This window comes from Carassius auratus, unplaced genomic scaffold (assembly GCF_003368295.1).
Source record: "Carassius auratus strain Wakin unplaced genomic scaffold, ASM336829v1 scaf_tig00216014, whole genome shotgun sequence".
NCBI lineage: Eukaryota > Metazoa > Chordata > Actinopteri > Cypriniformes > Cyprinidae > Carassius > Carassius auratus.
Window position 1 is genome coordinate 978,359 of NW_020528362.1, and position 27,067 is coordinate 1,005,425.

Below are 27,067 nucleotides of genomic sequence, written 5' to 3' on the forward strand. Positions count from 1 at the left end.
AATAAATAGAATGAACATATAAATTAAACTATTTCAAACAGGGCCCACTTGTACAACCTTCACCGGGGCCCCGCTGACTCCAGCTACAGCCCTGACACTGAGCATGTTATCTCCAGGAGAGAAAGATAGGATTTACACAAAAAATGTTCAATCTAAATCAAGGTTTCTCAAAGTGCAGCACTGGAGGACTGTGACCCAGAGACATGAACTGATTACTGTTGAGAGAAAAATAAATAAATAAATAAATAAATAAATAAATAAATAAAATTCATATGACTCAGGGATCACATCTCCTGCACCAAAAAATAAACTAAACTAAAATAAATGCTTTATTGAAACCTCTGACTGAAAACAGCTCCACCTACCGACCAGAACAAGAACTGTTCAATAATGTTTTAATAACTTTCTCATTTCAAAATACAGCTGAATTGACAAAACAAGTGAATAAAAAAACATTGTATTACAAATTTTATCATAACATAGTAACTTTTAACCACGTTTATGTCTCAATCAACTACATGAAGTCAGATTTCCTTGAAGTCAGCAATTTTAGAAAATGTTGTGTTGATGTTCCATGAAGTCAGCAATTGCCTTGCCTTGCTTTATTTAACTTTATTTTTAATTTTATTACATGCCTTTTTTTTTTTACATTCACTTATTGTATAGTTGTATCTACACTTTTATATTTGATCTAGATTTTTAGGCTTTAATGTTAATGTTATCTGTATGCACCGGGGTCTGAGAGTAACGCAATTTCGATTCTCTGTATGTATGTACTGTACATGTGGAAGAATTGACAATAAAGCAGACTTGACTTGATATTGAGAGTTTATTTTCTTCTGTTCACAGGTTTCCCCAGATCTACTCTGACTGTGACTCCAGACAATACAGTATTCACTGGAGAGAGAGTGATTCTGACGTGTGTGATTGAGTCTGATCAAAGTGACTGGGAATATGTGTGGTGGAGAGGAACCACATACTACACTTCAGATTCACAGCTGCCTGAGCGTTACACTGTAAAAGAAAACACTCTCACTATTGAAGGATCTGAATCATATGATGCGGATGATTACTGGTGTAGAGGACAGAGAGATGGAGGATACTTCTCATCAGAATCAAACTCTGTTTCTCTCTCAGTGAAGGGTGAGTTTAATATCTTCATCTTCATAAACTCTCTCTACATGAGAATAAGATTCAGTTGTGTCTAGACATGGGCCGTATGATATTTTGACAGTATGATAACCTTAAGCAAAAATATCATGGTTTTATCATTACAGCTCTGAAATGTGTTATTTTTAAATGACTGGGTAAATAAAACTTTTTTCTTCTTCTTCTTTAAAATAAAAAGATGAAGACTGACATCTTTATTTAACCTAAATCTAAATCGAATTACAGTTATCTTATTTTAGTTATATAATTCATATACATGTCATTTATCTAATTTCATATTGTTTAGTTACACAATAATAATCATACACATAATTTGATTGAATCATAATTTTGAAGCAGAAACCGAATGTTCAGACAATCTTTGTGAAATTATTCCTCATAAACTTCTCAGAAAACAGTCAGCTCTCCTCAGAAACACATTCATATAAACCTCCAAATCAATATTGAGGATTTTCTTCTGTAGTTTGAGCATCATGAACAGTAACTGTGTTCACATCGCCAGCGTCCAGAGAGTCAAAGTGACCAGAAGACCTTCATTTTCACTGTGAGCCGCGTCCAGCTGAAATCAGGGAGACTTTAGGGTGATGAGCTGTGACTGCACATGGGTGTAATCATTTAGGAGACGGATTTACTGTGATATTACAAACATACAATATGACATAACATCTGAAAACACAACTGACCGTCTATGATGCATGAAAATGATTTAATAATTTATTTATTTTTATGAAAGAGAACATATAGCCTGCAGTGTGGGCTGCTTTTGCTGCTTGAATTTGTCTTTCAATAATGATGTCCAAGTTTAAGAGCTAGAAGTTCAAATATATATAATTGTGTTTCTCTATTTAACAACATCCTCTTAACGTACAGCAGTGAAAGACGTCTTCTCTCGGGTAGATTGTGTGTTTTCTAGCTGCAGGGCTCTCAGAATCACTAGCCTGACGTCCCGGGGCTTTTGTGTTTTCAGTCGGGTCAGAAGTGTATCAGGACTCGGGCTAAAGCAGATCTCTGAGGGGTCCTTAAAACTCCTGGAGTGAGTAGAGTCAAACTTAAGGCCATGAAAAGATCTGAATATGTTCAATAGTATAAGAAATGTCTTGATTATAATCGAAAGACAAGAGTCGTGATATGGCTGGGTTAGACTTTAAAGAGCGATGATGTCACTGAATAAATACGAGCGCTGCATGTTTCATCAAAACGCGTCGCAAAACGCGTCGCAGATGTCTTTAACTGAATGAATCTGAAGGAACCGACTCTCCTCAGAAACGTGTCGTTGTCATCTTCATGTCATTTCATCTGTGAGCGAAGCTGCTTTGTGTTCAGCCGTTACCGGGTCAGATCCCTGCAAATATCAACTCATGTTTTAAAGCAGCAAACACAGAGTTGTACATTAGAAAGAAGTTAATGTGCTCTCTAAGAATATACACAATTGAGACAGTAATATTTATATTCATCGGTGTGCAGAAGACGGGTGTAAAAGTTCCTTTAAGAGTTTGTCTCTCATCTTCAGTCCAGTGTGCAATCTTTTCCCGTGACTGCAAATACACATTAATAAAAATAAGACTGTTTGGTTTTATTTTAACAGCTGCATTAAAAGAATTTGAGTCAATTTTTAAAAAGATTTCTCTACTAGAGGAAAGTTCTCCATCAGATCTATAAACCACCATCTTCTAAGATCTGACATGTCCTTCTAAACAGGAAAACAATTCATTTTACATTTCTCTAAAACGATTCATATAAACTAATTCAGACACAGGAGTAAGACACAAATCAGTTCATCACAAAACCACAATTCAGCAAGTCAGTAACTACAAGATTACATCTACGTGAGGTGTGTGAAGTGATTGAGAGGTTCTCTTGTTTCAGAAAGGTGTATAACGTCAGTTTTAATCAACACTTACCACAGTGAAATCAAAATAAGCCTCCATTGCCATAAACCAGAGGAGAACATATTAAATATATATGTTCAATAACATATTAGCATGTATATGCACATTTAATCAAACCGACCTTGAGTTGTTTTTGATCTTGTTTGCTTTGTCCTGTCAAAGAAAAAATCTCTGGTCTAAAATATTTTTTTATTATTTTTTTTTTTTTTTTTTGCTACAAACAAGCAATATGTTGTCTTGAGATTGATCCAGGTGGAATATCAAGAGGAAGGTGCATGTTAGTATGGTAAAAGCAGCTCAATGATTTGCAAAGATAACAATATAGTTCGGCTAAACATATGTGGACACCTGACCTGACCATCACTCCTAACTGAGCATCCCATTAAAAATTTGCTTTGTAATAACAACCAAATGCATAAATATAAGAAAATGTCACTAAGTTCTTCCGTACATCCCATTAAATAATTACAATAGTAAATAATAATTAGTAAAGGTGTCCACATATTTTTAAACACATGTAGAATAGTAACTTACTCGTGGTGTCTGTGGTCTTGTTGGCATCTCGGTATTTAGGTTTTCTTGTAATCTTATAAATGTAACTTCATCCTTCATTTTTTTTGTAATATTTAAGCTTTCATCATCTTAATTAGGTTCATTAAAGTGTCTCCATCAATTTCAGTACCTGTTAAAACAACAGGAGTCATACAATTATATTTATAAAGTTAGAAAGGCAGTTATAAAGTACATACAGTGTTATTTTAATTTGACATACTACCTTTATATAGGGACAACGGTGTCTCTTCTGAGGATTGATGATAATAGCGTCCTGCTGTCGTCCAGGTTCAGTTCTTCAGGAATGAAGTAGCAGCACATTACCAAGCAATCAGTGTAGCTCACAGCGCCCTCTGCTGGTGGAAATAATCAATACACGAGTGCTCTGGTAACCAGACGGCTAAAAGCTTTACAAATATCTAGAAATAAAACATCAGAGAAAAGGTCTTGAGGTGTTTTAGTAACCACGATATACGCAGAATAATTAACTCTGGACGGGTAAAGTGACTTAATATTGTGGCCTCATTAACATCTTGTGTGCCCTTGAATGTTTTTGTAATGGGTTTTCCTCGCGATCTCTGATCTTGCGCGTAACAGATTCAGTGCTTTGCGTTGCGTTGCGCAACTTGCGTATTAAGCCCAGAAACCTTCGCCCTGGTTTAAATGCAAATGCTTTGATTGTTTTTATTCTCAAAATCGAAACAATATCGCAATAATTAAAGTAATAATAATGATGATGATGAAAACAATTACTAATAAGAAAGAAAGAAAGAAAGAAAGAAAAATCATCTTGCTGAAGAAACATTACACAACAAATATAGATATGCTTCACATTTGAAGGAGTGTTACAAAATGACATAACGGTGTTCCTCAATAATATACACATGTCTGAAAAGGTGTTTTGATTCATTCGCTTTTGTCGCTTGTCATATTCTGAGCTGAATTAGGCTTTCTGAGATTTGAAGGTTGAATGTGGTATGGGGAAAATTTAAAGGATGTACAGCTGTAATATATGAAGATAGCCTATTGAACATAAAGAATATTTTTAGGGGTAAGACTTTTACTTCACTCTCTCCATTTACCACAGAATAGCTTCTGGTTCATTTATGAACATACAACTGAACTTAATTTTTTTATTTGTATTATTTTTATTTTTTTCTTAGTTTTTTTTATTTATTTGTGTTCTAAAAATGTATAACAACATGGTGAACTAAATATTATTGTGCAATTTAGAGATGTGTGAGGTGGTCATGAGTAAAGACAAAACAAACTGTATCAACAACGTTGCCACAACTGCATCTGACATCACAATTAGTAAATGAATAAGATTAAATGATACTGGATGTGTAAATTAATAATTTACTAATGTAACAGTTAAGCAAACCGTGTTCTAACTGTACTAAGTCTAGTCTTTACATTACATCTTAGAAAAGGTTCATGAAAGAACCTTAAATACGCTAGGTTCTAATATGAACCTTTTACCACAGCAAAGGTTCTTAAAATAACTGCCAAATAACCAGTGGATCATTATAGAACCTTTAAGTTCAACTTTGAACCTTTTTGATAACTAGAAGTTCATCTTCGCACTTAAAGGTTCTTTTTTGAACTCTAAAGGTTCAATCTCTTCTAAGAGTGTGCGTAATACAAAGCAAGCACTGGGCAATTCACCACAATAAAATATATTAACAATAGTAACAATAGTCGTGAACACAGAAACAATGGAAAGAGAAAAACACTTCAACATAAAAGTCCTGTAACACAAAACAGAAACACAAGAGCATCATCATGTCAGTATCATGGATAGAAACAGTGAATCATTTTTAGATTAAACAGATGTTTCAATAGATTTAATTTAGCCTCAAATATGATGCACGAAATATAATGAACCCAGACGGACACACACTTGAGCTTCCATGTTTCATGCAGAATCCTCAATATTTCTATTCTGGTGTCTCTATTGTGCTCTTCATGAGAGAGAAGCACCAAACCAAAGCTTTTCAACTCCATTCCTCATATAACACCACATTTAGCATTTTAATGAAAATTTTATTTTTGTTAATTGTTTCTATGCCTTAGATACAATAATTAAATTGTCATTTGAACTCTGTTTCAGTCGTGTTTGGAGTATATAGTGAGATCAGTGTCATGTGTTGAAGTGAATGGTGACATGAGTGTATCGTTACACACCTAATGATTACTTTAGTCACAGAGTTCAATAGAGATGAGTTTAGTCCTGAAGTCAGAGAGAGTGAAGTGACTTACTAAACCAAAACACAACAAACCATGACACACACACACAGACACACACACACACAGGAGTGAACACACACACACATATGAAAAAACAGCCTTATGAAATATGACAGTCTTTGTATAATATTCATACTGTAAAAGTATATAATACTCTAAGACATTTATTTTCTTCTTTGAACTGTTTAAGTCACTTTATGTTTTTATCTTAACAGACTTACCCAAACCCCAGCTGACTGTAGATCCAGAGAGTCGTGTCTTCACAGGAGAGACGGTCAATCTGAAGTGTGTGATTGAGTATTACACTGGCTGGACATATGAGTGGTATAAAGGCACAGACAGTGTAAAGTTACAGTCGTCTGATCGTTACACTGTAAACACACACACACTCACTATCAGACGAGCTACTAAATCTGATGCGGGTCAGTTCTGGTGTAGAGGACAGAGACATGGAAGTCCTTCATCCTCACAGGAGAGCAACCGGATTTATCTCACTGTAAATGGTGAGTAGTTAAACTAAACACTTACATTTCCATTTAGAGATGTAACTGCCATTAAAAAGAAAAGAGATGCTCAAGTGTGTGTGTGTGTGTGTGTGTGTGTGTGTGTGTGTGTGTGTGTGATGTGAGAGAGAAAGTGTGTCTGTTCTAGTGTGTCACACACGTGTTCAGTGTATTTGATTCATGTTTGTAACAATCACTCATTCATTCATCTTTTACTTTTATCTGTCGTCTGAGATGAAGTTGTTATAATATTTGAGTTTTCTTGATTCAGATTTGACTCACAGACTGGTATTTTACACGAGCTTCATGATTTATAAACTTATCTTCATCCGTGGAAGAGAAAACATTGTGCCACAACATCCTTTCAGATTACTTTCTCTTTTTTTCACTTTGTGTGTTTGTGGAGGATCACTTCATTATCAGCAGAAGGAAAGAGGAGATAAGGAAGAGAGTCATACTCTACCAGAATACAAAGAAAAGTACAAATTAAATGCAAATAGAAAAAACAATGAAAAGTAAAACTTTTTTTAAAATAAAAAAAATAAAATAAAGAATAATTTAAAATGTAAAATTACACATAAAATGTCATCTTCAACGAATACACATGTGGTGACCCTTAAATCAAATTCATGGTTTCCCCCATTAATACTGTAGTTTTAGCAGCTTTCTTATTAAGTACATTAATTCTCTCAAACCTAAAAAGTTTGTTGTAAGCTGAGAAAACAAGCCAAGACATTTTGTTCCAAAATCATTTTCATAATCACATTAAAAAAATAGTGTGTTACTGTTTCCAAATTAGAAAGACAGAATGTGCATTGTGAAGAGATGTCCAACTTAAATTATGAGAGTAAAGACAGTACATATGAAGAGTTTTATAGTAAAGTTGTGTCCTATTGTTAAGTTAACATTTACATCACATGCTTGAAGTATTCGGCCAATCACAACGCACTAAAGCTGGCCAATCAGAGCACACCTCGCTTTGTGCCTTGTAAAAATTGACGTGTTTCAGAAGGCATTATGTGGAAAATAATGTTTTTTTTTTTTTTTTTTTTTTTTTTTTTTTACTTTAAACCACATAAACACGTCATTACACCAAATACACCAAATAATGTTGTTTTTAGCAGCATCATGACCTCTTTAAACCTGCAGTGAATCAGACGAGGAGAGACATCAGTCTCCTCTCCACATCTCTCCTCTTTAACATCAGTGTCACACAAAGAGTGTAAGAGTGTCATTCTAGAAACTGACTCAGAGATCCTCCAGGATCATCACAGATCAGTGGAGATTGTAACGCTTGTTGATTCATGGCAGAAGAAATCAATGAGAGGAAAGTCAGGCAGCTCAGTTAGATCAGAAATGTCCAGAAAGTCTTCGATGGTCCTCGAGTGAATGAGTTTCTTGCTGAAGCTGAATTAATACGACTAGATCTACAAAACAGTAAACATATGTTTATAATATAAAACTGTAATTTTATTTGGTGAATCCTCAATATTTCTATTCTGGTGTCTCTATTGTGCTCTTCATGAGAGAGAAGCACCAAACCAAAGCCTTTTCAGCTCCATTCCTGATATAACACCACATTCAGCATTTTAATAAACATTTATTTTTGTTAACTGTTTATATGCCTTAGATACAATAACTAAATATAAAACTTGTCATTTGAACTCTGTTTCAGTCTTGTTTGGAGTATATAGTGAGATCAGTGTCATGTGTTGAAGTGAATGGTGACATGAGTGTATCGTTACACACCTAATGATTACTTTAGTCACAGAGTTCAATAGAGATAAGTTTAGTCCTGAAGTCAGAGAGAGTGAAGTGACTTCCAGATGATGATGTTAAATGAGTTGCTGAAGTCTTCAGATCGTCTGCTGAAGTTGATGGAGATTCAGTGTCTCCTCATATGAGGTTGTAGTTGGAGGTGTTCAGCTCTCCTTCAGCAGGAGCTTCATTCTGCTTTCTATGACGAGTCAGAGGTGTTTGTCTGAGGACGAGACGGAGCCAGAGCCTCCAGAAAACACTGAGAGCACAAAACTGACCACAGGACCAAACCACAACATGACTGATGTTATCAAATATGAAACAATATATGAACTGTATAATTGTGTAAACCATTCACAAATTCATTATAAATTTATCTGGAGAAATAAGAAAAAAATCTCAGTTGGTTAAGGAGTATAATGGGGGGGGGGGGGGGGGCAATGTCAGGAAGATTTAAAATAAAGTGGTTAAAAGTGGTTGAGTTTTTATTGAAGACAGATTCAATATGGTTTGATGTTCCAGAAAGTATTTTCAAGAGGTTCGGTGGGTTAAACTTTCTTTTGAAATGTGACTTTGACATTTCTAAAATACCTTTTAAAATATCTGAGTTTCATAAACAAGTTTTAATCATTGGAAAATGGGATTTACCCATAACTTTACTCCTCACTGTGCCTCCTTGTGAAATAATAGAGTAATTATATATATATAAAAAAAGTCTCTGTTCAACCAGCTTTGGCATTATCTGTTCATGACATTTTAGTGAAGTGAAGTGACATTCAGCCAAGTATGGTGACCCATACTCAGAATTTGTGCTCTGCATTTAACCCATCCGAAATGCACACACACAGAGCAGTGAACACACACACACACACACACTGTGAGCACACACCTAGAGCAGTGGGCAGCCATTTATGCTGCGGCACCCGGGGAGCAGTTGGGGGTTCGATGCCTTGCTCAAGGGCACCTAAGTCATGTATTGAAGGTGGAGAGAGAACTGTTCATGCACTACCCCCACCCACAATTCCGTCCGGCCCGAGACTAGAACCCACAACCCTTCGATTGGGAGTCCAACCCTCTAACCATTAGGCCACGACTTCCCCTAAACTTCCACCATTACCTACTTCCACCGTTTTTAGACATAAACGTGTCAACTCCGTAGTGAGTAGCCCCACCGTTCTTGTTGATCAGTTCAAACACTCGTTTCGGCATATGCTTGATGCGACTGTTTCCAGGAGGCTTTTGGGAATGTTGCTCCATGTGGTGAGGATGGCTTCACGAAGGTTAACTGACGTCCGTTTTTGTAAACTTCCCTTGCCATTCATCTCCAAACGTTAATTATTTCCCTGTTAAATAACAGGAAATTACTGGCAGCAGGGTCACCATTATTTTCCTGTTATTTTAACAGTTAATTCCTGTTGATGTTATTTTACAGTGCACTCCCGTAATGTTTTTCAACAGGAATTTACTGTGAATCACAGAAAAAAAAAAAAAAAAAACAGGAAACAACAGGCAGCAGTGTTAACATTACTTTCCTGTTAAATGACAATTTATTTTGTTTCCATTAAATATTGTTAATTATTTGTAGCATAGTAACGTGAACCACTGATTGTTATACACATATTCTAGTTTGAGTTAATACAAGGATGGGCATAATCCATCAGATTATCAGAAAGAAAACAAATAGTTCCATGTTGAAATTAACTTTTTTTATTGTAATACAAACACTGAAAGGTAAATACTTACAAAAGTAGGCACACATGGATCAGACCAATCACAGAAATATATTGTATATCATGTTCATTGCTGACATCTGTGGTCGCTGAATGGAAAATAACAACTGCGTCGGTCTTAAACTAGCAAAGCACTTGGGTTTGGCTTTGCGCTGTCGGTGCAAGATAGGGCCCTAATCCTCAACATTTAATGTCCCCTGAATTGCTAATATTCAAACAAAAAGACTCAAATCAAGAATATACACTGTTATTCCTGGTCACATAACAATGTTACAAATATGCTCAGATTAATCACAAACAAATCTCATTTTCTCATGTTCATGTCTTAAAAAGTAGCAAATAAGTTTTTAAACCCAAATACATTGTTCATTATAACAAAATACTGAACCTCAACACTTAGTGTGACCTAAACCACTAACATTCAACATGTATGAATACATTCAAACCAACATAACACTTAATGGAACTCTTCATCAATAAAGAGCAATACACAAAAACACTGTCACTGCTTAGACCACTAACCATTTTGTCAAAGCACACAATGAGGATCCTTTGCAAAGTCTTGGGTCTGTATGAAAGAGAGAGAGAGAGAGAGAGAGAGAGAGAGAGAGAGAGAGAGAGAGAGAGAGAGAGAGAGATGAGTTCCATAACTTATACAATTCCATAAATTATATCACATGGCTTGACCTAACAAAAGCTAATTTTAGAAAAAGCTAATTTCTATTATAAAATAATAGAAAATGTTATGAGTACAATTCATTGAAAGAACAAAAAAAGAATGGCAGCATTCTATCATTGAAAGGCAGTTGAGGATGAAGATTAGAAGGAATTTCCCCAGAATCTTGAGTCATTGCTGTTTGAACAGGTGCAATGTACAGGTGCTGGCCATATAATTAAAATATCATCAAAGACTTGATTTATTTCACTAATTCCATCCAAAAAGTGAAGCTTGTGTATTATATTCATTCATTACACACAGACTGATATATTTCAACATTATTTGTCAGTTATAATCATCAAAATTAAAAGAAATAAACATTTGAAATATATCAGTCTGTGTGACCAGCACCTATAAACATCTTACTCACCATTTTCAAATGAAATCCCACTGAAAGTCCATGAGCTTGCGCACGAGGCTGGCGATGTGTGAGTTGACAGTTCTTCTTCTTTTCCCCTTTGCAGCCTTTGTCCCCTTTTCCTGGGTTTATACCCACAAAGCGTCTGAAAAATTATACACTGGTAAAAAAAATCTAGCAATTCACACAGAAGGGGGCTTGAGCACCTGCCCTTTTTATTCCTGGAGAGAAAGTGCCCTTTTTTCTGGGGTGTTACAATATATATTCCTGTTTGCACACAGCTCCCTGTCAAACAAATATATTTATTGAAGAATAGTATATATAAATATCAGGTCAGGAGTTATGAAGCGCTCAATGAGAACCGTTTCTGTCAGACGCGTCTGATTCGTCGAGAACCGAGGAGCTGATGATACTGCGCATGTGTGATTCAGTGTGAAGCAGACTGACTCACAGCTCGTCTGAACCGAACTGATTCTTTTTGTGATTGATTCTGAACTGATTCTGTCCTTATGTTATAAGCGCGGGTAAACTGAAGGCTTGAATTAAGGGCAGTCATCGCTAATGACATTACATCGAGCGCAAAAGAACCGGTGAACCGTTTTTTTTTTTTTTCAAATAGTTTATTTGATCGAATTGTCCGAAAGAACCGGTTCACTTGAGCACCGCTCCTTTGCCCCAAAAGTGCCCTTTTGTCAAAGCAAATTTTTTTTTTGTAATAACATACCCTTTTGTGAATGCCTGCCAACGCCCAATCATAATATTATTACAATGTATTAATAATAATTTAGTCGTAAATAAATGATCAATATGATGACCTTTCACCTGACCGGGAAAATTCTTCAGGCCGCACGCGCATTTTTAATTGTATTTTCAGAACCGTGGCAGCTGGTAAGTGGTGTTTCATTCTCAGCTAAGTGAATTTGATGTTTATTTACTTATTATTATTTTACAAGAACGATGTGATGTGAGAACATGCAGATAAGTTGCTGTGTGTAGCCTGTTGTAGTTAACACTAGCCTGCTGTTTGAGGGAGAAAGGTTTCACAGGCATCGAAGGGTCTGGTCTTTTTTATGTTATTTGACTAAACTTTTATTATATTACAGTACTTATTTATTTTTTAACACGTTGAGTGCCTTAAAAATAAATATCACAACACTGGTAAGGATTATTCAGATTTTCTCATTCTCTGAATTATTATAAAAATTCAGGAATTAATTATATAATTATATTTTAAATGTGACGCAAATATTTTTTTTTCTACAATAGCAACAGTGTTTACAACAGCAATACCACTTTAGCCTTTAAACTCAATAATATCTCTCTGGAAATAAATGTAAAAATATCAGTGTCAATAAAAAATGCATAATATACCTGACATCAAAGTGCAGTGTGAAAGAGATGAATAACAAATGTAGCCTGTCATTTGTTTACATTGCAAAGGTGTTCAATATTAAACAATAACAACTACAACAGTAATAATAATATTAAACACTATATTCCAGTAGATCATTTTTTTATGTTTTGTATCAATATTTAAGGTGGACTTATTGATTAGGTGCAAGAGTAGTAGTGATGGTTAAAATAATAGATTAATGCTGAAACAGAGAAGAAAAAGCCATCAGGTTGGGACAATTTAAGACATTTCAGTTTCTAATCCCAGAGCTATTATTATTTTAAACTTAAAATTGTCTTCTCTATTGTTTCTTTGCTTCAAAGCATTTGCTGCTGTATCAATACATAACCATCCATATCGATACGTGAATCCGCAAGGAATGCATCACATTATATTGCTGTATTGATATTTTGAACAGCGCCATTTAAAACCTTGTTCCATGTGCCCCTTTTATACTTTGAGCACCTGCCCCTCCAAAGGTCTCTGCACAGCCCTGTTTGTTAGTAATGGATTGCACCGTCGACTATTGATTGAATCAGTCGTTGCGTTTAGCAACCTAAAAAAAAACAAACAAAAAAAACAAAACAAATGAAATTGCTGACTTCTCCACTGATAAATAATAACTTTTTTTTTTAAACTGCAGACTAATAATAATAAACATACAATTCTATCAAATCCATCCATCCATCCATCCATATTATATATATATATATATATATATATATATATATATATATATATATATATATATATATATATATATATATATATATATATATATATATATATATATATATATATCAATATCATGATTATGACAGGAAGATAAAACTTAAAATATTCAGCAATTGCAGAAAAAAAACTTTCTGGAAATGTATAAAATGGCCAATTACACTCAAAGTAAAATAAATGTAATTTAAGTTCTTAACCACTATCCATCTTTGGAGACACTGAGGGGTAGATCTGGTTTTGAATTTGGCTCTTGTGACTTTTGTCATGAAAACTCAGAACGAACAGAGCATTTATTCTTCCTTCGCTCAGTTAGTAGAAAGTTCTGGCAAGATGAGCTGCTTAAATAATAAAATGAGTGAACTTGAACAATTTACAATAGAAGATATTCTTATTTATAATTCTAAACTGAGGAGGGATATTTCACTTCTGATTAACCTCATCATTGTTATGGGTAAATATCACATCCACAAAAATAAATGGAAAAAAAATATTGCTAAATGTAAACTGTTTTAAAAATGAATTATGTATGTTAATATCCTCCTTCAACCTTGTAAACAAATCTAAACAAACTGTAGAAGTTTGTGATGCTGCTAAAATATTTGTAGTCCTGTAACACATATTATTTATTTGAGAACAATGCCTTATTTTATTTTATTTTTTTTTTTTTTTTCATTGTCAAATCTTAATTTTGTTGAGGCCTTGCCTGTTTTTCTTTTGCTGTTGTCTCCAGGAGAGTTTGTAATAAACAACAAAAAAATAAAAATACTTTACCATTTTCTCTGAAGATTATTATCATAATGATCTCTAAAATAAATGCTTTATTAAAACCACCTACCGACCAGAACAACAACTGTTCAATAATGTTTTAATAACTTTCTCATTTACATAAATACAGCTGAATTGACAAAACAAATAAATTAATAAAACATTTTATTACAACTTTTATTCATGATGTAGTAAATTTTAACCACATTTGCATCACTATCAACTACATGAAGTCAGATATTCAGAGTTTATTTTCTTCTGTTCACAGCTTTCCCCAGATCTACTCTGACTGTGACTCCAGACAATACAGTATTCACTGGAGAGAGAGTGAATCTGACGTGTGTGATTGAGTCTGATCACAGAGACTGGAGATATGAGTGGTGGAAAGGAAACTCATACTACACTTCAGTATCACAGCTGCCTGAGCGTTACACTGTAGACAGAAACACTCTCACTATTAAACGATCTGAATCATCTGATGAGGGTCAGTACACGTGTAGAGGACACATAGAAGGAAGATCAGTCTCATCACAATCAAGCTCTGTTTCTCTCTCAGTGAAGGGTGAGTTTAATATCATTGTCCTCATAAACTCTCTCTACTGTCACACTTCCAGTTGTCTGGACTTCTTTTTTTTTGAGAATAAATCTTACTTCTTATGAATTTCAGCACAGTATTTTGTTCATTAGATACGTTATGTAAATGATGTAGAGTCTGCAGTTGTTTGAAACAAAAAAGAGATGTAGACTGGATATGAATATTAATGTTTCATTTTTTTTACCATTATTTACAAATATGTTTGATGCAAATAAAAACTAAAATCAAAAATAATTTTATTAAGTTTAGTTTAATATGTTTTTATTTGTATTTTTTTTTAATCTCTCTCTCTCTCTCATGAAGAGGTTTTGAGTTAATAACATTGATCATGATACAGTGATGTTGTTTCTTCAATATCTCCTCATCTGTGTATTAATACAGAGAGACCTAAGCCTGTAGTGAAGGTGTCTCCAGATCAGCGTGTGTTCAGAGGAGAGACAGTCACTCTCACATGTGACATACAGAGAGGAGGAGACATTCAGTGGACATACAGCTGGTTTAAAGATGGTTCAGTCATCAGAAACGTCACTGAGAGAGTCTTCACCATCACATCTGTGTCTGATAGAACTGAATACAGCTGTAGAGGAGAGAGATCAGACTCACAGAGATCACACACCAGTGCTGCTCTTACACTGACTGTATCAGGTCAGTCTGATGATTCTGTTAATGATCTTTAAATCTATATTTGTGGATCAACACTTCTCTTATTCTCTTCTGTATCAGTCACGACTTTCATCTGCAGAGGACTGAACTATTCACTTTTTAAAACCTGTTCACATCAAGAAAATAACAATAAGAAAATATCTGTATCAGTGAATAATAACATCAGAGAATAATTATGTTCTGTTGAATATGAGTGTGCTGTAGTTTAATCAGCTGACGCTTTAAATGCGTCGCTGGAATCTGAAAAATAAAAAATTGTTCAGCTCTTCATCGTTATTTTTATTTATTTATTTATTTTAATTTTGGGTAACACTTTATAATAAGGTTCCATTAGTTAATGTTAATGTATTAATTAACATGAACAAACAATGAACAATACATTTATTACTGTATTTATTAATATTTGTTAATATTAGTTAATGAAAATACAGTAATTTATTGTTAGTTCATGATAATTCACAGTTTATTAACTAATGTTAACAAGCACAGCTTTTGATTTGAATAATGCATTTGTAAATGTTGAATTAACATGAACTAAGATTAATAAATGCTGTAGAAGGATTGTTCTTGCTTCGTTCATGTTAATTAAGTAGTTAACTAACATTTACTAATGGAAACTTATTCTAAAGTGTTACCTGGTTTTGTATTTTCATGATTTAATTATTAGCTTGTCATCAGCTCACAAACCCCTGCTAGTTCCCTCATGAACCCCAGTTTGGGAAACGTGTCTCTCTCTTTGAAGAATCAGTGAAGACACAGAGATGTTCTCCTCCTTTTCTTCATGGTCACATCTCTTGTTCTCTCAGTAAAAGTGGTGGACTGGATTATTCAGTGTTTGCTTTATTATTTTTATCTAAAGACCATGTTTAAAGTCCATGTGGCATAAAAGAGCCCTTGGTATCAGTGCAAGCTCAGCAGAAATGAGATAAAGTGTTAAATCACAGACTCCTAAAATCACTGCTTCATTCAGGCTATTCTACAAACATATCTTAAATATCTGATGAAAATGAGGTGACTTCCAGATGATGATGTTAAATGAGTTGCTGAAGTCTTCAGATCGTCTGCTGAAGTTGATGGAGATTCAGTGTCTCCTCATATGAGGTTGTAGTTGGAGGTGTTCAGCTCTCCTTCAGCAGGAGCTTCATTCTGCTTTCTATGACGAGTCAGAGGTGTTTGTCTGAGGACGAGACGGAGCCAGAGCCTCCAGAAAACACTGAGAGCACAAAACTGACCACAGGAACAAACCAGAACATGACTGATGTTATCAAATATGACAAAGTCTATGTATAATATTCATATTGTAAAAGTATATATTAATATAAAACAATATATAATTATTTTCTTAAAGCCGTTTGAGTCACTTTATGTTTTTATCTTTACAGACTTACCCACACCTACTCTGACTGTGACTCCAGACAATACAGTATTCACTGGAGAGAGAGTGATTCTGACGTGTGTGATTGATTCTGATCACAGAGACTGGAAATATGAGTGGAAGAAAGGGTGGAGAGGAACCACATCCTACACTTCAATATCGTCTCAGCGTCTCACTGTAAACAGAAACACTCTCACTATTGAAGGATCTGAATCATCTGATGAGGGTCAGTACACGTGTAGAGGAAACATAGAAGGAAGATCAGTCTCAACACAATCAAGCTCTGCTGTTTCTCTCTCAGTGAAGGGTGAGTTTAATATCATTGTCCTCATGAACTCTCTCTGCTGCGAGGTTATTATGGTTTTGTATTTTCCATTAATTTTTATTTCGTTTTGACTTTTTGTTTTCAAATTCAGTTTAGTTTTAATTAGTTGTGGGTTTTTAATTAAAGTGGGTTGGCTAGTTTAGTTTTTATTTTTTTTTTAAAGTTTTTAGTTTTTATTAGTTTCAGTGTTAGTTTTAGTCTTTTTTTGTAATTTGGGTTATTTGTATATGTTTGTACAAATATGTAAACAGTCTCAAAACTCAACAGTAAATGCAAAATGTGTAAATGATGTGTGCTAGTGAAAACCTAAAGAGCCAACAGACTAAAGACATACATGAACCGCATGTGTTCAGCACATTTCTGAGCCACAACAAGACATTTCTGTCAGATTATCAGGGTGAAATAACAAATAAAATAAAATAAAATAAAATAAAATAAACTTTAAATACAGATTTTAATTTGTTTTAGTGTGTGTGTGCGCGCGTGTGTGTGAGTGTGTGTGTGTGTGTGTGTGTGTGTGTGTGTTTGTGTTTGTGTTTGTGTGTGTTTGCCCTGGGTTTGTGAGTGAGTGTGCATGAGTGAGAAAGAGAGAGATGGCTTTACTTCAGTCAAGCAATACTTTTCTGTACAAATACACAGCTGTACAGTTTTCACACCCTATACCGGGGTCTCCAACCCTGCTCCTGGAGAGCTACCGTCTTACAGATTTCAGCTCCAACCGCATCAAACACACCTGAAGCAGCTGATCAAGGTGTTCAGGGATACTTGATAACTACAGACAGGTGTGTTGGAGCAGGGTTAGAACTGAAGTCTGCAGGAGGGTAGCTCTCCTGGAGCACCATATACTACATCGACTGCACAGACTCAGACTGAGCTTGATGACGTAGATGTCACGTGAGCAACCTGTAAATCTTCTAATCGCTGTGCCAAGAGAAATCTGGATCACCCACCGAATCTTGCAGACGTTGTTGAATAATTTTGTCCCGTTGCTTTTATGGACTCTCCCTTGACTTTATGCCTCCACGTCCCCCCGAAAGCCTCATAGACAGTAAAAGATTGTCTGTGAGCTTCTCCTCCTGTCCATACAGTAATTTCTCTCAGTCGCAGGTTATGACGCAATCGTTAGCCTATTTTTTACAAAAACTGCTTCTACGGCCCATAATGTAAGATACAAGGTAATGGAGCATTTTATACATTTTCGTGTTACTTTAGAAATAATGAATGGACAAATTGAGTCTTTAAACGCCTCAGATGTAAAGTCATTCGCTGTCAAAGTGAGGCCAAAATGAATGGGAGTCAATGCAATGCTAACAGCAGGTGGGGGTCCGCTAGCCAATGGCGGCACCCAGGGGTGCTTCAATAAAATATGAAACGCTGCCCCCCTGGGTACTACTCACTCCTGAGTTGTTTTTTTTTTTTTTTGGCTGGAATCTGTCAGTTACAGTAAACATTGCACACACATTAAATGCCACGTAAATCATCCATGCTAACCCACACTTTTTTTTTTTTTTTTTTTTCATTTGAATGTAGATTTATTTTTCTCACACAGAGTTTCGAAGCTTCTCGCTCAAATTCTTTTTTTAACAAATTTTGTTTGTGATGAAAATAACAGTACATTTTCATCAGTCATTTTATCTACAGATCGATGCATTTCTTACAGATTTCTTCCCATTCAAAATCAAATACAGATGTGAAGTAGCACGGTAAGATTATTTTTTTAATGCGTTATTGTGAAAGCGACTGCATGTGAATGTGCTGAATATGTTTAAATCATGCTGTAACCCGAAGTAAAAGCAACAGACAATCTCCTTGAGAACTAGCCTTAAACTTCTTGCTCAGTTATGGCCATCATTATAACCTTCTGATCGGAGAGATCTGATTGTACTCGTGATGGAGCGAGTGAGAACCACGACGCTCAGACTTTTAAAAGATCCTCTCCTCGCTCCAGTCAGAGTCACACGCTCCTCACATACTCTGGTCGAGTGTACCCGTGTACCCATCTTCATAGATGCAGGCTCCGCACACTTTAACTACCCAGAAATCCTCGTGAAATGCCAATCAGACAACGGATGGGAGGAGATTTCTCTCAAGAGCAATTGATGACATGTCTGAGAAGAAAACATTTAAGTGTAGGTATCATTACTGTTTTTATGACCTAGGTGTACATTTGACCAGTTGTTACAGTTTATACAAACATTATGGTCATCAACCAATGGTTGATATCTCTAACATAATATTACCACGTTGATACAAATTTTATAAGATATTTGTGATATTTAATAAGACCGTTATTTATTACTCTAACAGGGACAGGGCCTAATGTCAGACCACAGATTCGTCAAACATGTTTCCTTCAGTCTGTGTTCTTCTGACTATTTTGCTGTAAGTAACGAATATACTTTGGGGAAATGTATTGGAGTAAAAGTATACATTTTAATCTGGAAATATTGAACAGTAAAAGTTGGCTGAAATATAAAAACTCAAAGTACAGATAATCCCCAAAAATACTTAAGTAGGATACTGTAAGTAAAGTTCTTTTACTTCGTTATATTACACACCACTGAGCATACAGTTTTTATTTCTACTATAGACCGTATAAAAACATGGACGCAGTGTCCGTGACGTCACCCGTAGACTCCTGAAGGGTGTTTTTGAAGCTTAAAGTGTGCAGAGCGATTATTATTATTTTTGTGATGTAACTCGCTGCTCTCTTAGAGTTAAAACTATGAAAACTTTGTTATTTACAGTTTTCTTTAAAGTTATCGCTCTCGAAATGGCCTTTAGTCATTTTTCTTTCTACATGCAGTGCTCTGTTTCTAGAAAGCGGTGATTCACAAACCTTTTTCATTTTATTTTTAGCTGAACGTTTTTGATGTTTTGAAGTATTTACTTGAAATAAACCTGAAATGTAAGTGCATGTTCACTGCTCTCTAATATCAGTTAATTGTAGGACTGGACGATACATAGATAATTTCCTCGATAAATGATAAAATTGAAAAGTTAGATAAAAGTTTGAGATAATGTTTGAGGCAAATGAAAACGCACTAGTCATTTAAATCGAGGCACTAGGATTGTTTATCCGCTCGGGTCAAAGTTCAAACAGCGGCGCGAGGTTCACGAGAGCGTTACTCAGACAGAGCTAGAATGGCAGGCAAACATCAGCAACCCTCTCTGGGGCCTGAGTATGTTAATCAATCAATCAATCACCTTTATTTATATAGCGCTTTAAACAAAATACATTGCGTCAAAGCACTGAACAACATTCATTTGGAAAACAGTGTCTCAATAATGCAAAATGATAGTTAAAGGCAGTTCATCATTGAATTCAGTGATGTCATCTCTGTTCAAATCCTGAGGGAAACTCTAGGTTTTCTGTTTCAGAATGGGAGTTTTGTCAAACCCGAGAAAGCAGGGTAAGTGAAGCCCGTTTCTGAAACAGGTAACTTACTCTATGAACCTAACCTGGTCAGGAGCAGCTTTTCTTCGGTAAACCCAGAGTTTCTTTCAGTCTTCTCCTCTTTTTAAACACTTCATTGATGCACGCTGGAAAAATGCTCTTCTTACTAAGTGTTTTTTTTCTTCTTCTTTTTTTCCCCCACAAGTACAAATATAAAAAAAAGAAAAAAAAGAAAAAAATTATATATAAGAAAACGATATAAGATACTTGGTCTAAAGCCAGACTCTAACCCCATCTATCGTGTTGTAAGCTAGTTTTCCGTGCCCAAAACATTACTGCCTACACGGAGCTACAGTAGATTTGCTCTTAGTAATATATATTTATTTGTACTTGGGGGGTAGGGAGAAGAAAAAAACACTTAGTAAGAAGAGCATTTTTCCAGCATGCATCAATGAAGTGTTTAAAAATGACGAGGAGAAGACTGAAAGAAACTCTGGGTTAGGTTCATAGTGTAAGTTACCATGGTAACTGACTCTGAGTATAAGTTAGCTCTCTTTCAGAAACAGGCTTGACTTACCCTGCTTTCTCGGTTTTGACAAAACTCCCATTCTGAAAACAGAAAACCTAGAGTTTCCCTCATTTCAGGATTAACATACTCTCACCTCCTTTGTGAAACAGACCCCTGAAGTATTTTGTATTGAGAACTGATCAAACATGAAAATCATTCTTCAAGTGTAAATTCAATCATGTTGATCCAACCTCAGTTTATATGGGAATTAGTGCAAATGGAAAAGAGAGGTTTGCCAGTATGCAGACATCCCAAGTCTCCCGGAAGTTCCGGGAGTCTCCCGCATATTGAAAGCGGCTCCCTGAGACCCGCAAATTAGTTAAAATCTCCCGGAATCTAGACCGAGCGAGAAAAGGCACGTATGCGAAACAGATACTGTGTTTCAAACCATGTAGCGCGCACACAGAGAGGGAGAGGGGACCTTGCCTGTGTGCTAATGTGCTAATGTCAGACAGAGAGCATCCTGATTGGCCTGTTTCTGCAAATCAACCAATCAATTGTCAGTGTGGGCGGGCTTTTATCTCTTCTCCAGAACAAAATTAATCAGTTATGTCTATCTAGAAACAGGAGCACCATGGCAGAGGGAAAGTGCCTCAAAAAAAAAAAAAAAAACGTTTTTACGGCAGACTACACGAAAGTGTACCCCTGTCTTATAGATGTAAAACATAATGACAGTCTTGCTCAAGCATTGCCCATGGCGGGTTAAATGATTGCAAAAGGTATGTTGAGGTGAGTTGACAAGTTTAATTTCATCTGCATATTATTCAGGCTAGTTGCCAAGGCTACATGAAAACAACAAACTCTTTTGACTTGTTTAAAGTTGCAATGGAAAATAAATAAAAGCAGTTTACATAAATTGTATAAGCAGATTATATAAATATTAAAAGTAATCTACATATTTAAACATAGTTGACAAATAATTACATAGGCCTATAGCTTATAGAAATAATGCTATATGCTATATCTTTTAGGGACCACAACATGTTAGGGAGGCTAAGCGCAGGGAAGTTCTCCCATTCAGATAGGCAAAGTCTCACTGAGAAGGTGACTACAGCAGGTTGGGATGTCTGAGTATGTGTCCTTTAAAGATACAGTGAAGGGATTACTCTCTCAGACCTCAGTTCAAGAGCAATATCTCCTGGCAAAATCAGACACACCTACAACCCCAGATGTGCCGGAAAGACCTGAGAGATGGTGAAGTCATCAATAACAATAATTTGTTCCAGGAATCACCATCCTCAGTATCCATAATCTTGTATCAAGATTCATTTGAAGTTGCTAATTCTCTTGGATCTGGCAGAAAGAAACATAAGATTTAAGCAAATATGACACTAGCAGAGATCTTCTGTTGATCCAATGTTAATCCTGAGTCCAGCAAGTGTAGTAGCAAGGTCCAGACAAGCAGGAAAATTGGGAAAAATTTACAGCGTTAGACATCTTATATGAACCCACGTGTTGTTGTATTCATGAGAGACTTCACTGACTTTGACCGGCAGAATAACTAGATAGAGGTGAGATTCTGATAGAATAACGGTCTTTTAAGAATTCCTTCTAATGGAATTTATCCATTAAGTAAACTGAGTTTATATTTTTTAGCTGACCTTCTTGCCTCTGAAGAAATAGCCTTTATTTGAAATGAATAATACTGACATAAAAAAATGTTATAATAGAATGTAATGTGCAAACTGTAACCTGTATAGCTATGCACAACGTTTTCCTCTCTTATCCACTGACAGTGGGATACTTTTCATTCACATGTTGGAAGGAAGAGACTAATGATTCCCCAAACTGGGAAAGAACCTCAGTTGAAGCCTTCCCACATTTTTTATTCAAAATAAAACATTTTTTTTTGTTTGAAATCTATTCTCCTATGTATTTTTGTCTTATGTGTTAGCTTACACCTGTCCTCATTTAGGGGTATGTGAAGTCAGTTTGTCAAAAATGTTTAAATGCAGTGTGATGACTTCACATTATGAAGTTCAAGCAGTGTTATGGGGGGTGGGGGATTCATTTTATAGTTAAAACAGTATTGCTGTAAAAAGAAGTGCTTTGAAGTTTCATTGTTGCTACTGTAATTGAACACACAGTGAGGATAGTTATTTAACTAATACTGTCGGTTAATTACTGTAGTTCTTTTCTACAGTAAGTTACTTGTCACTTGCTGCCAGTAAATTACCGTGAATTTCACTGTCCGTTTCTTACAGTGTAGTGTGTACATTACAGTAGTACAGTTTGTGTACAGTAGGGTGATTGCAGGTCAAATGGGCCGTTTAAATGGTACATAACAAAGTTTCACATAAACTCATGTTAAACACTGAAAAACTCTGAATACATGAAACACCATTGTAGCCCCCCTTTAAGGTTTGAGTGTCTTCTGTTTAAAAGTTAACAGCCAATGACTGCAAATATGTTTGAACTGTTGCCATAACAGTACATTTAGCAAATTATCTTATTGGTCTGATGTTATTAAGGGGGAGGAGCAATGCCTCATTTTGAGACTAAAAAGCAATGTGGCCTGACATATCCAATCTTCTCAGTAATAGAGTTGATAAATCAATGAAAAACAAATGCACATTTAGAAATAATAATTCATAATCCATGTCTTGATGGTCTCTGTGAGATAAATTGCTGATTTTGCTAAGTAATCCAGATTCTTATAAAGTATTTCCTGAATGTGTTCAGATGATGTAAGAGTCGATGCACTTTAATGCTTGTGTTGGTCTGTCCAGCTGAACACACTCGATGCAGCGCTGCTACGCTGTTCATTCAATATATTGTGAAAAACGAGAGCATCAGTGAGAAGAAGATGCTGTTTACATCAAAACTGAAACAAGCCGTTCACACAGAACACATATTTATCACATTTTCTAGAGAGACATCTATCAGCGATGCAATCGTGTCTCACACAAGAGAGTCATGTTTAGAAAGTCATGTAGAATTAATGTAAGTTCAACTTTAAAAAACATATCTCAAGACTTTACTGAACTTTTCCCATCACACTGCATTCCTGTTTTGAAATGAAAATGTAATTTACTTTTGTGATTGGTCGGTCCATTGTATTAAACTATACATTCATGCATGGTGCTGATTTATTTTTGTTTTTTTCGAATTAAGAAACTTTATTAATTATATGTAGTTTATAAACATTATTTTAAACAGTATGCACTTTTTTCAAAGATAATCGTATTATTTTATGATGCTTTGAAGAAACGTGCAGAATATTTTGCTCGATGCATCCTCTTGTGCCCTCAGGAGGATTTTTCTTTTCTTATCCCAACTGAAATTTGTAATACATATTCACCTTTTTTTTTCTTCTACAGATTCCCCCAGATCTACACCGACTGTGACTCCAGACAGATCTGTCTTCACTGGAGAGACGGTCAATCTGAAGTGTGTGATTGAGTCTGATCACAGAGACTGGAGATATGAGTGGTATAAAGACAGTGTAAAGTTACAGTCATCTGATCGTTACACTGTAAACACAGACACACTCACTATCAGAGGAGCTACTGAGTCTGATCAGGATCAGTACACGTGTAAAGTATTGATAAATGGAAGACCCTCATCCTCACATGAGACGCAAATTGATATCGTTCTTATTGGTGAGTAAATAAAATAAACACTTACATTTACATTTAGACTGCCATTAAAAAGAAAAGAGATCCTAAAATGCGTGTGTGAGAGAGAAAGTGTGGTCTGTTCTATTGTGTCACTAATTGTATTAATGAGCAATTAGTAATTGACAGATGTGTTTATTCTTTCACAAAACTCACATGAACTGAAGTATAACTAACAAGTTATACTGACATGGGCCCGGTTCCCCAAAACGTTCTTACCACTAAGTAGTTCTTAACCTATTCCTTAAACTCTCTCTTAACGTTATGGCATGATTCCTGACATGTTCGTATACTAAGTATATCTTCTGTAAGTCACACTTTTGTAAAGTTGTTCTGGACCATCCCTAAGCTCTCTCTCTTAACATTGTTTGAGCTCAAGACGCTAGTCATCGTCACTGTGCAGCAATCTAGAAATCAGCGCAGCGCACTGTCAAACTTGACAATATTGTGGCTCAACAATGATTTTATGTTTCTGACATTTTAAGACTAATAATAAAATATGTTCGCTATGGATACAGGCCTATTTATGAAGTTGATTTTATTTGGTATCAGAACTATGGTGGTAATTAGCCTAGGCTATTTCGTAATGTCATTAAAGTGTTTAAATTGGCAATCACTTTTGATAATAACAATCTGGCAAACAATTTGGCTCTAAATGGCTAAGATCTATAAATGGGTAAGCATGGTGTCCAATAAGCAAACAAGTATCGCAGCGATCCAACTTGTCCTTGTATTGAATCAAACACGGCGGCCGGCCACAGAGACGTTTAGTCAATGTCAATTTTTTTTATTCAGCAAAACTTTTGCCTCCCAAGACAGCTCATTATGGAGCTGCTGGACCTTCTCAGACCTGTGCTTGCCAGGCTAACACAGCTGTATTTTGCCTTAAGCCCTGAAGTACAGCTGCTTGCAGCGTTAAGTTTTTTTGCTACAGAGAGCTTCATCAAGGTCGTGGGAGAGGGCTACGTCCTAAGCAAGACCTCGGTGTGGAGATGCGTCCACACTGAACCAATGCCCTTCTGCGCAATACCAGGGATTACAGGTGCACCAGGGCTGTCATGCCATTGCTGGCATCCCATAAACGTGCAGGTTATAGTAGACCATAGGGGTGTGATCTCCTGGTGCCAAGATCCAGCAAAACTTCAAGTTCTTCTGACGAAAAACTTGGTGCCCTTTTTTAACGTTTCTTCCCCACCATATTCTGTATATAACTCTCAGTAGATAGGTTGATTTTATTGAAAACATTAACCAATGGCAATCATGTCACGGGCCGGCAAAGAAAGAACAGGGTCTGGGTCCAAATGCAGGGAAGATTAACTTTAATAGAACACAAAGGCCAACACGGCAAAAACAAACCCAAGATGCAAAAACCACAAGACCCAGAGACACTTACAAATCACAAGTAACATTAAACAATACAGCCAGGCAGAGAGGTGGGTGAGACAAAAAGATATACTAATGAACAAATGGGGAACAGCTGTGTGTGTGTAAGTGAGTTACAGGTGTGCAGAGTGAAGGTAAATGAGTCCGGGAGCAAGGGAGAAACACAGGTGAAGCAACTAAAACAATGATGAGGTGACAAGGTGGGCGGGGTCAGAAAATTACAGAAGAGAGAACATGGCACCAAACAAACACAACACTCACAGAAGACAGTGACAAAAAGACAAGACTGTGACAAATCAACACCGCATTAAACAGAAGTAACTGCAGCTGCTTGCCAATCAATTCTGATTGTAAAGTACCTTACCGTTAATATAAACAATTATTACATAATTTTTAGAGGTCGTTAAACCCATGTCAAGAAGGAGCACAACGGGATAAGGAGGGTGGATGATTAGCTAGGGATACCCGGTTGGTCTAACCGTCATGAAATATCGTGTGAACATATTACTGACCATTTGATAATTTAATTTAGAGTCTATATTATACTGATAACTTAAACTATGTTAAAATAAATGTTACTGGAATCATTTGAGGAATGTTTCATTTGCATAGAACGTGTTGTCTTTCTTAAGGCAGTAATGCACCTTCACATAAAGTGGAAAATCGATTTCTGAGCAATTGATGCCAACTAATTCAGCACTTTCACTCAGGACAGCGACATTGTAACGTTGGATGTAAGAGGCAGCGTGTTAAGAAGCTTCCTAAGGGACACTTCGGGAATCACACTTAGGAACAAAAACAAAAAGACATATCTTTCTAGTCTTCTTAGCGTGCTAAGAGTGAGCGTTATCGGGATCCGGGCCATGTACGGTCCGTGTACCTGCGTATAATTTGTCTTTTAAATTTAATATTGAAATCTTAAAAATTATAAAACGCCTCATTTTTCCATTTATTCAAACAAAACGAAAAATCAAGACGTAGGTTTAATTTTTTTCGTTTTTACTTTCAAGGACAGGAAACAAATAAACAACTTGAATTTTCGATCTCTACACGTGGGCGGGAATTAAACGCCCCTCTCCGCTGTGGTCAACCGAACATTACAACAACATAATAGTCCTATGTTTATTTCTACTACATTTTCTCTTTATCTTCATTAAACAGGGCCAGGTTTGCGAGTCATTTTGTGATCATTCCTTATTGTTTCACGTGCGGTTCCCCAAAATTCACTTAACATAATCGCATTTCTGGGAAACACACGTGAAACAATAGTTAACGGTCATAAAATGACTTGCAGATAATGCTCTTAAAGTCTAAGATCAATCATTA

General features: G+C 35.8%; 1 protein-coding gene across 1 annotated transcript in view; it reads left to right on the forward strand.

Moving 5' to 3' along the window:
• The window catches only part of LOC113096652 (Fc receptor-like protein 5), a 223,646-nt gene that overhangs the window by 25,335 nt on the left and 171,244 nt on the right, over positions 1–27,067 (forward strand). Inside the window, exons 5-7 of the mRNA XM_026262065.1 lie at positions 14,087–14,380; positions 14,795–15,058; positions 16,459–16,758. Of these exons, the coding sequence (XP_026117850.1) occupies positions 14,087–14,380; positions 14,795–15,058; positions 16,459–16,758 (858 nt within the window). The remainder of the gene's footprint in view (positions 1–14,086; positions 14,381–14,794; positions 15,059–16,458; positions 16,759–27,067) is intronic.